Here is a 9,411-nt window from a genome sequence, read left to right as displayed (position 1 = left end):
AACAAAGACAGTAGGAGAGAACCTGCTGTTTCCATAAAAATGTTAGTAACTTGAAAAAGAATATAAAAAATTCTAGAATGTAAAAATTGCAAGTTACTTTATCAGATACAATTGTGTGCATTAAAGTGTTTATGTAATTAATGTTCATGGCATTATTTTTTAGTGCTATTTTGTCTTACCATATTTATAACAAATTTCCTATTCAGCCAATGCAAATCAATTATTTATAAATTTTTTTTTGTCTATTTTTGTATTTTATTGTTGAAACAGTCATTTATTAATACTTGTCACATCATAAAATAGCATATCAACTCTATTGGTATTTAAAAATAATTTATAAATCGTAATAATTTTTTGTATAGAAATGTGTTTCAGCAGTTCTTCCACACAATTTATATTTTTTGAGTGATAATTGTTTATTATTTTTTATCAGATCAGGTGTATTCAATTACACAAAATTGAGACTTGAAAACTTGTTTTAGCCCAGTGGTAAAAAAACAACAAAAACAAAAGTAACATGGTATTTTAAATGGGATCATTAATCAGCAAAACAATTTTGGATGGAACAGAGCACACTGGCTGATATAAACTCACAGTTATATTTACAAGAGCATGAAAGGTTATGCCATTGCTGAAATCTGTGACTTGACTTTTTTTTTTTTTTTATCAAAAATCCACATCATCATCTGTCTTAAAAGGGCACCAGACATTTCATAAATACAACAACAACAACAACAAAAATGATAAACATATTGTTAGACATTACAAACAGAGCACTTTCACATACACATCAGGGGAACAGAAGAATTATTACTGATGATCAGATTTTTCAAGTCAAATGCAATGTCCTAAAATCTAGAGTGAAACAAACCAGGTGTGATGAAGACTGTAACTTTACATCAAAAGCTTTAAGTAAAAGGTAAAGTTAAATGTAAAACAACACAATCGCAGTTTACTTGAGCAAAGTCTAAGGACCAAAAAGATTAATATGTGTTCAATACTGTATTTATTTCACAATACTACCGTCATGCACATCTGTACAATAGATTAACATACGTCATAGCGAGAAAGGTAATGCTAATGGTCTTTGGAAAAAGATACACAAAAGGATAACACTGGCACATACACAAGCTTAGGTATCAAAATCAATCTTTTTTTTTCTTTTCTTTTCTTTTTGTTCCTTGCAAGAGTTTGACTTTGCAAACACAATTCACTGTGACTTTGGACATGCACCCACATCCCTAGTCCCTCCTTGCAATAAATAAAAAATGGTTTTCACTCGGTAGCGTCTTTCTCTTTCACAGTGGATTCGCACAAGGCCCTCTTCTGCATCATGGTGTAAGGGAACGGTGCACCGTTGCAGGCGCCATAGTCCAGTTTGTTAAGCCTTGATAGTGTTTTGATGCTGCCTGGAGGCCTACCTGGGCTCACCTTGTATCCTGCAGCTTTGGTGGTGCCCAGCGGCCTTCCGGGGCTGGTTTTAAATCCCGCTGCTCTGGTCGTCCCAGGCGGTCGTCCCGTACTTGTCCTGTAGCCTGCAGACTTGGTGGTACCCGAGGGCCTGCCTCGTCGCCCGGACTTCCCAAGGCCCTTCTTTTTCTTAGAGCCCTCTGGAGCATCTGCACCCCTCATTCGAACATTTTGGGAGTGAAATTCATTCTGGGAGTCCTGCATCTGGCAAGACATGGGCTTGATCATGCTCTGTGGCAAGGGGGGCAAGTTTGGGAGTGGCAGTTGTAGCGAGGGAGGTGGAGCAGTGGGGTAAAATTTGTTGGACTGTGAACTGCACAACTCAAAATGACTGGCTGGGTGTTGCCCATCATCCCCAATGCTACCCAGACCATAGTCGTTGCTGTTGCTGGCTACTTGGTGCATCATTTTCTGTTCAAGTAAAATATATTTTAAAAGAACATTAGATTAGAAAAAGACACAGTGGTGTATAAAATGTTTATGTGTATTGTAAAATAACAACTGAATATAAAAGTATTGTACTTTTCCAACATCTTACAACGACCGCGTGCATCGCAAGTGATTGATTGACGACGTCAATCAAAAAGAAAACAACAGGCCTGTTCAATTAACTATGGAAAGTTAACGCAGAGAGAGTCGTAGGCATACAAACTATGGAAATAGTCACGTTTTAAGTATGTCGCAATAATGTACAGTTGGATAAGCAAACATAATGTTTTATCACAAAATGCCAGAGACCGCAAAATATCTCTTATGCAAGTCCATCGTTGTCCTGTCATTCTGCATGTTTGGTCTCTTTTTTTTCAGGCGCCATTCGGTTGTTAATATAGAATATTCTTTCAGTTACTGTAAATAAAAAGAAATTTAATATAAAATAGATACAATTTTGTGTTAAATAATGCAATAAAGAAAGAACTTTACCTCATCTGGAACGCGGATCACGGAATGTAATGGGTTAAACATGAAACAGATCTATCTTCCATTCTTGAAAGCAAAAGCATCATTTTATTCGCGCAGGAATATGCACATTCTTGAAGCGCAAGATGCTTTTTTCCTTAACGATCGTGCTAATTCTGGTTTAAAGGATGGATATTTTTTCCCTGAAACGCTGAGGTTTAAACCTGAAAGGCAGCCATTTTCACTAGAAAAAAATAATAAAATAGTATGAATAGCTTATACGCATGCGTCAGCTGCTGGTGGGAATTAATACTATTCTTCAGCAAATACCAGAAGTCGCTGGTGCCACTTATTTGTCCTCGGTATTTATTCATTTATATATATTTATTTGGTGCAGATATTTGTAGCCATGTCACACTGTGTCTTATTGGACGTGTATTGTGTGGAGTTTTTTTAAATAATTATTTCTATTCATTTAAGTAACTCGAATGAAAAGTTTCTTCTCACAGGGAAGAAAGTCCAGTCAGAATAGTCTATGTTCGCCGTCAATAAAAAAACAACTATAGGACATATGAGAATATAAAAACATATGAACATGACCACATTATATCATTAAGTCAGTATATGAATAACAAAGTTTAAATAATGAATGTTAAATGCTTCTTAACATAAGACATACACAAACACAGCTAAAAAGATCCTACACTTTCCAGAAACAGAATAATATTAATAAAAAATAAGTTTATTATTATTATTATTATTATGTAAAAATATACTTCACGTTGCAGCAACAGAACATAATAAATAATAATACAATTATTAATATTATTATCAACACCAGAAAACCTATGTAGCGGTTCTGAAATGACTGTAATTCCCCTTGTACATCAGTTGGCGGCGCTAAACGCACAAGAGACAAAGCAATAGATCTGCGACAAATGCTACTATGGCGAAAACTTGTCTGGTCAATATTAATAAGGTCAGGCTGACGTTCACTGATAGCCTTCCTATTGCGAACTAATGGATTATAAATATTAATTATGTTATGAATATGCAGCACCGTAAACCACCAATGGAACAGGCATGGCTCCTGAATATTAAGAGGCAAGCCTTCGCGGTAGTAGGATTCGTTATTTTGAATGCGGATTAGGTGACGTCAACCTACATGAGCGGATTCTCGTCGCTGCTGCGCATCATAACCAGGGTCCGACCGAAATCAAAGGAGCTTTCAGGCTGTAGTTTTAATCGTTTACTGCTTACAAAGCACTAGCTGTAATTGTCGTTTTATTCTTGAGGGAGTAAAAGTAACAGCGTTTCAGTCCGTTTCCAAGTAATCAAGGACTCTACAGCTTTATTTTCAACTGGGATTGATTACTTTGACGCATGACGCCAAACCCATATAAAGCATTCTGAGTCGTTTTACCTGATTTTTAACATTACTTGAATGCTTTAAGGAAGTGTCGAGAATGGACGAGAAGCTATTCACGAAAGAACTGGACCAATGGATCGAGCAGCTGAACGAGTGCAAACAACTGTCGGAAAACCAAGTGAAAATTTTATGCGAGAAGGTGAGTTCGGTGTGACTGTGCTCGTCACCTGTGTCAGTCCTGCGCTGTGTGATTAAACACGTGTTGGGACAGGCGGCCCGTGGGCGCAGCAGCAGACTGTCTAAATTTGTTATCGGCTCAGATACAGTTGCAGTGCGCCCTTCCCACTGGCCACTTATCCGAAGATGGCGGTGCCGAATTATTCTATTATTGGCCGTCTGTGCGCCATGAATGTGACTATTGGTTGTCGGCTGTGCGGCGCAGGTAGCAACCAGAGCTCTTCAGGTTATGCACACTTTTGTTGTTCGTTGTCAGGCAGAGTTTGGGGTTTGTCTTTGCGTTCTAAGCCAACATGGGACGGTAAACGTTCACCAGTCTCAGTCAGTCGGGAGGAGGGGAAAAATGTGTTATATCATGTAATTTATGTTCTTTTAATGTGTAGAAAACAAAGGCATTCTTGTTTAAATTGCTTAGCAATATTATTATTTATTTTAAAGTAGAGCATCCAGGATTAGTCCAGCTGTATTAATCAGTATGTCCTTATTCTGTCAAACCAAAATTTTCAATGTTCTGCTATAGGTTTTCCCTTCACAATGTAAAAAGTGAAAAATATGCAGTTTTTTCTTTAAATAGTTGACCTAAAAATGAAAATTCTGTCATCATGTAGGCTACTCACCCACGCTGTTCCGAACCTGCATGTTTTTTTCTTCTGTGGAGCACAAAGGGAGATCTTGCCTCAGTGTGTATTATTGAGGGAAACATATATTTTTTAATATATATAAAATACAATAGTAATAATAAATTAATTAAGATACCACTTGAGCACATTTTTAGGTTATTGGACAAACAATGTTTACAGTGTATTTAGTTCCTCTTAAAGGGTTAGTTTAACCAAAAATGAAAATTCTGTCATTTATTACTCACCCTCAGGTCGTTCTACACCCGTAAAACCTCTGTTAATCTTCGGAACACAAATTAAGATATTTTTATTGAAATCCGATGGCTCTGTGAGGCCTGCATAGGGAGCAATGACACTTCTTCTCTCAAGATCCATTAATGTACTAAAAACATATTTAAATCAATTCATGTGAGTACAGTGGTTCAATATTAATATTATAAAGCAACGAGAATATTTTTGGTGCGCCAAAACAAACAATTTACCGACTTATTTAGTGATGGCCGATTTCAAAACACTGCTTCAGGAAGCTTTGGAGCATTATGAATCAGTGGTTCGGAGCGCCAAAGTCACGTGATTTTGCAGTTTGATGGTTTGGCATGTGATCCGAATCATGATTCGACACGCTGATTCATTTTTGCTCCGAAGCTTCCTGAAGCAGTGTTTTGAAATCAGCCATCACTAAATAAGTCGGTAATTTGTTTGTTTTGGCACACCAAAAATATTCTCGTTGCTTTATAATATTAATATTGAACCACTGTACTCACATGAACTGATTTAAATATTTTTATAGTACATTAATGGATCTTGAGAGAGGAAATGTCATTGCTCCCTATGAAGGCCTCACGGAGCCATCGGATTTCAACAAAAATATCTTAATTTGTGTTCCAAAGATGAACGAAGGTCTTACGGGTGTAGAACGGCATGAGGGTGAGTAATTAATGAAGTTATTTTCATTTTTGGGTGAACTAACCCTTTAATCTATTTCCGACAACAAAGGCCCATTAAGCATATTCCATTATTTATTAATCAACATTGCATCCCACAGTTTGATAGACATATTAAATGCACTTTAGATTAATAGTTGAGACTTGTAGTCTAAGCTGCCTGTTTTATCTATTCCAGGCTAAAGAAATTTTATCCAAAGAGTCGAACGTCCAGGAAGTTCGATGCCCGGTCACAGTATGTGGAGATGTACATGGCCAATTTCACGATCTTATGGAATTGTTTAAGATCGGGGGTAAATCTCCAGATACTAATTACCTATTCATGGGAGACTATGTGGATAGAGGTTACTATTCAGTAGAGACAGTCACACTGCTGGTGTCTTTAAAGGTATGTGAATAGACACAGCTTTACCATTGATTTGAAGTTACTAATACAAGAAATGTGAATTTGTATTGTGTTAATTGCTTGTTTTTGTAATAAATCCTCAAGGTTCGATATCGAGAGAGAATCACCATCCTCCGTGGAAATCACGAAAGCAGACAAATCACACAAGTTTATGGCTTTTATGACGAGTGCCTGAGAAAATATGGAAATGCTAATGTTTGGAAATATTTCACAGATCTCTTTGACTACCTTCCTCTTACAGCCCTTGTAGACACACAGGTAAATTGGTTTGTGATTAGCAATGTTATATCTGTTGTAACTGTTTTATGACATTTAGAGCAAAACAAAAAGATGTTGCACAGTAATTTGAGTGCACATAAGGCTTAAACCAAACTCTGTTTGCTCTGTCTGCACAGATTTTCTGTCTCCATGGAGGATTGTCACCTTCAATTGACACGCTGGATCACATTCGTGCATTGGACCGGATACAAGAAGTTCCTCATGAGGTATAAATTCCACCTTTGAATATCAGAAAGATATAATGTGTTACTATAATATTCAAAATTATTTAGAGTCCCAGCTGCGAATACTACTCACAGAAGCTTATGAAATCTTGTTGGCAGGGTCCCATGTGTGATTTGCTCTGGTCAGATCCAGATGACCGTGGAGGTTGGGGGATTTCCCCCAGGGGGGCTGGGTACACATTTGGCCAGGACATCTCAGAAACATTTAACCATGCCAACTGCTTGACTCTGGTCTCAAGAGCTCACCAGTTAGTGATGGAGGTAAAAGAGAGGTTGATTACCAATGTTTATGTATATGTAGAGAAGTTGCTAAAGGGATAGTTCACCCAAAAATGACACGTCTGTCACCCTCATGTTGTTCCAAACCTATATGAGTTTCTTTGTTCTGTTGAACACAAAAGAAGATATTTGGAAGAATGTTGGTAACCAAACGGTTTCTGGTTGCCGTTCATAGTATTTTTTAGTCAGTAGTGACCAGCAACTGTTTGGTTACCAACATTCTTCAAAATATCTTCTTTAGAGTTCAACAGAACAAAGAAACTCATACAGGATTGGAACAACATGAGAGTGAATAAATGATGACAAAATTTTCATTTTGGGGTGAACTATCCTGTTAATATTCATAGATTTGAAACTGTACAAACAGCATTATTTTAATATCATTGATAATTTTTTTTTTTTTTCAGTTTCATTTCAAGTTTTACTAATTTAGATGGCATTTTTATTACTGTTTTTTAGTATAGTTTTTATTAATATATGAAGACTTCAGATGCAAAAGCCTCTAAATGCCATCTGAAATGTTAATTTTTATCAAGCTTGTATGTTTATGTTCAGTTATTTCACTTTAATGGCAATGAAAAGGACCTATTAATTGCCATTAAAGTGTAATTACTGAAACTAAACATACAAGCTTGATTAAAATGCTCATTTTGGAAGAAAATTTCAGATGGAACTTGGAGGCTTTTGCACCTGAAGTCTTCATATAGTTTCAACAATCAGTAGACCAACTGATTGTTGATAAGCTACCGGCTAATATATTTTTTAAAAACATTCTCACAGGGTTATAACTGGTGTCATGAACGTAATGTGGTAACAATCTTCAGTGCACCTAATTATTGCTACCGATGTGGTAACCAGGCTGCGATCATGGAACTTGATGACACGCTCAAGTACTCCTTGTATGTATATGACATAAAGCATTTTTTTATTTATTGATAATTTCTCTTTCCTGAACATGTTACATTTTTGTAATTTTACAGTTGTAAATATTATTATTAACAGAATGATTTCCTTTAGTTTACAGTTTGACCCAGCACCACGTAGAGGAGAGCCTCACGTCACTCGTCGCACTCCAGATTATTTTCTTTAAAATGGGAAGTTTTTAAAAAAAAATTACAGTATTGCAGCACTATCTGACCAGTGGACAATGGTTATTCATAGAAGACATGCTCATCTGTTCAAAATTTCCAACACTAACCCATGTCCTTGGACCAAATCATGTGCCATATGTAAAACTGCAATAAGATAACTGCAGTCATCTCATCAAACACATGAAATGTAACACTACTCTTTCATCTGTACTTTTCTCTCTTCTAGAAAAAAAAACTTGTGTTTTTATCAGGATGTAAGGGTTTCACCAGACTAATGGGTTTATGTGCATTCTTCTAAAGCGCTGTGTTTTGGAATAACGTTCTTTGAATATACACTAAATGCTTATGGCTGGATAATGTACAAGTTGTGATGATCTTAAAATAGTGCCGTTTATTATAGCTGCATTTTCATGCTGCATGGCCTCGGGTTCACAATGAGCTGTCATCTGGCAAATGTCCGATTGCTGTTTTAAATGATTGCCTACTGCCGTGTTTGTTGCAGGTGGGTATGAGACACTTTAGGTTTAGTCTAGTCATTGTCCTTTAAGCACTTTTTCAATGCAGTATTTGTTATTGTACTTAGTTTACAGAGCTTTGGTTTTGTTTGTTTTTGCTTTTGTATGTTACTGCATTATTTCCTAATAATTTGTAAACCAGAGCACAAATTAAATAGGGATTTGAAGGCAATAAAGACTCATGCTATTTATCTATGTAAAGTCTTTTTCTTTTTAGACAACAGAAGTAAAGTTCTGTTCGTCCTCTGTTGTAGGATGGTGCAAAATGTTATCAGTGTTTCTGATTGATTTTGATTGTCAATTTGGGTTAGGTCATTCCTGTTATGCAGCACAGTTTTGAGCACTGTATTAAAAAAAAATGAAAATGTATTGGAATTTAAGTTAAGGAAAGTTATAATACAGGAGACTTTAAAAAAAAAAAGATCTGGCCAAGCTCAGGGAGCTATTTATACAATGAAAAGTATGGAATATTTTAAAATGTGAAGACTTCATATAGTCCAGAGCCGTTGAAATTTACATTTTTGATAAAAACGATAAAATATCTGAAAAATTTTATTACAAATATTTCTAATTTAAAATTTAAAATTCACCCTTATGTCCACTTAACTGTCCTTTAAAAAATATTTACATGTTTAACATTGTGAGTTTAATACTTGGCATACCAGACATGCGGACATGACAACGCAATACATAACAGGAATGACTTGGTTGATGTTTAAAATATCCGCTAGATGGAGCTATTTCCTTAGACCTGTTAACTCTTGTTAATTATGCTCCTCAATACAGTCATTAGATGGGTTTTACTTTTATCTAAAAAGTTAACATGGCTTAATGAAGTTACTGGCATCTCGAAGTAATTAACATATTCGCTTGTTTCTTCAGAGAATCAATTAATAAAGAAATACTAGGTTAGAGTGTTAATTGCCATTTGTATTACATAGAAATTACAGACGGTGGTGCTTTTATTTATTTAGTGAATGCATTCATACTAAAGATTCATTATTTCAGATTAAGACAGACTAATGTCATAAAAACTGACTTACCCAAGACTTATTAGACCTGATCAGGCGTGTTTGAAGA

At 35.9% G+C, this 9,411-nt stretch overlaps 2 protein-coding genes across 6 annotated transcripts; one reads left to right on the top strand and one right to left on the bottom strand.

Moving 5' to 3' along the window:
• Positions 1 to 409: 409 nt before the first annotated feature.
• Positions 410 to 4,800, bottom strand: si:ch1073-44g3.1 (uncharacterized protein LOC797133 homolog). 5 transcript variants are annotated; one of them, XM_067388960.1, is made up of 3 exons: positions 2,392 to 2,617; positions 2,209 to 2,316; positions 410 to 1,881 (listed from the first exon to the last, which is right to left on the bottom strand). In XM_067388960.1, exons 2-3 carry the CDS (start codon positions 2,254 to 2,256, stop codon positions 1,276 to 1,278), a joined length of 654 nt encoding a protein of 217 aa, XP_067245061.1. In that variant the 5' UTR covers positions 2,257 to 2,316; positions 2,392 to 2,617; the 3' UTR covers positions 410 to 1,275. The 5 variants fall into 5 exon arrangements, with proteins under 5 accessions (XP_067245061.1, XP_067245076.1, XP_067245053.1 ...); XM_067388975.1 differs by lacking the exons at positions 2,209 to 2,316; positions 2,392 to 2,617 and adding an exon at positions 4,591 to 4,800; XM_067388952.1 differs by having other exon boundaries at positions 2,209 to 2,617.
• ppp2caa (protein phosphatase 2 catalytic subunit alpha a) lies at positions 3,360 to 8,498 on the top strand. Its single transcript, XM_067388940.1, has 7 exons — positions 3,360 to 3,935; positions 5,716 to 5,925; positions 6,028 to 6,201; positions 6,339 to 6,428; positions 6,546 to 6,707; positions 7,506 to 7,624; positions 7,743 to 8,498. The coding sequence occupies exons 1-7, from the start codon at positions 3,834 to 3,836 to the stop codon at positions 7,813 to 7,815; spliced, it is 930 nt and encodes a 309-aa protein (XP_067245041.1). The 5' UTR covers positions 3,360 to 3,833; the 3' UTR covers positions 7,816 to 8,498.
• The last annotated feature ends 913 nt before the right edge of the window (positions 8,499 to 9,411 follow it).

This window comes from Chanodichthys erythropterus, chromosome 1 (assembly GCF_024489055.1).
Source record: "Chanodichthys erythropterus isolate Z2021 chromosome 1, ASM2448905v1, whole genome shotgun sequence".
NCBI classification, from domain to species: Eukaryota; Metazoa; Chordata; class Actinopteri; order Cypriniformes; family Xenocyprididae; genus Chanodichthys; species Chanodichthys erythropterus.
The sequence above is the reverse complement of the archived record's forward strand: the minus strand, read 5'-3'. Positions and strand labels throughout refer to the sequence as shown.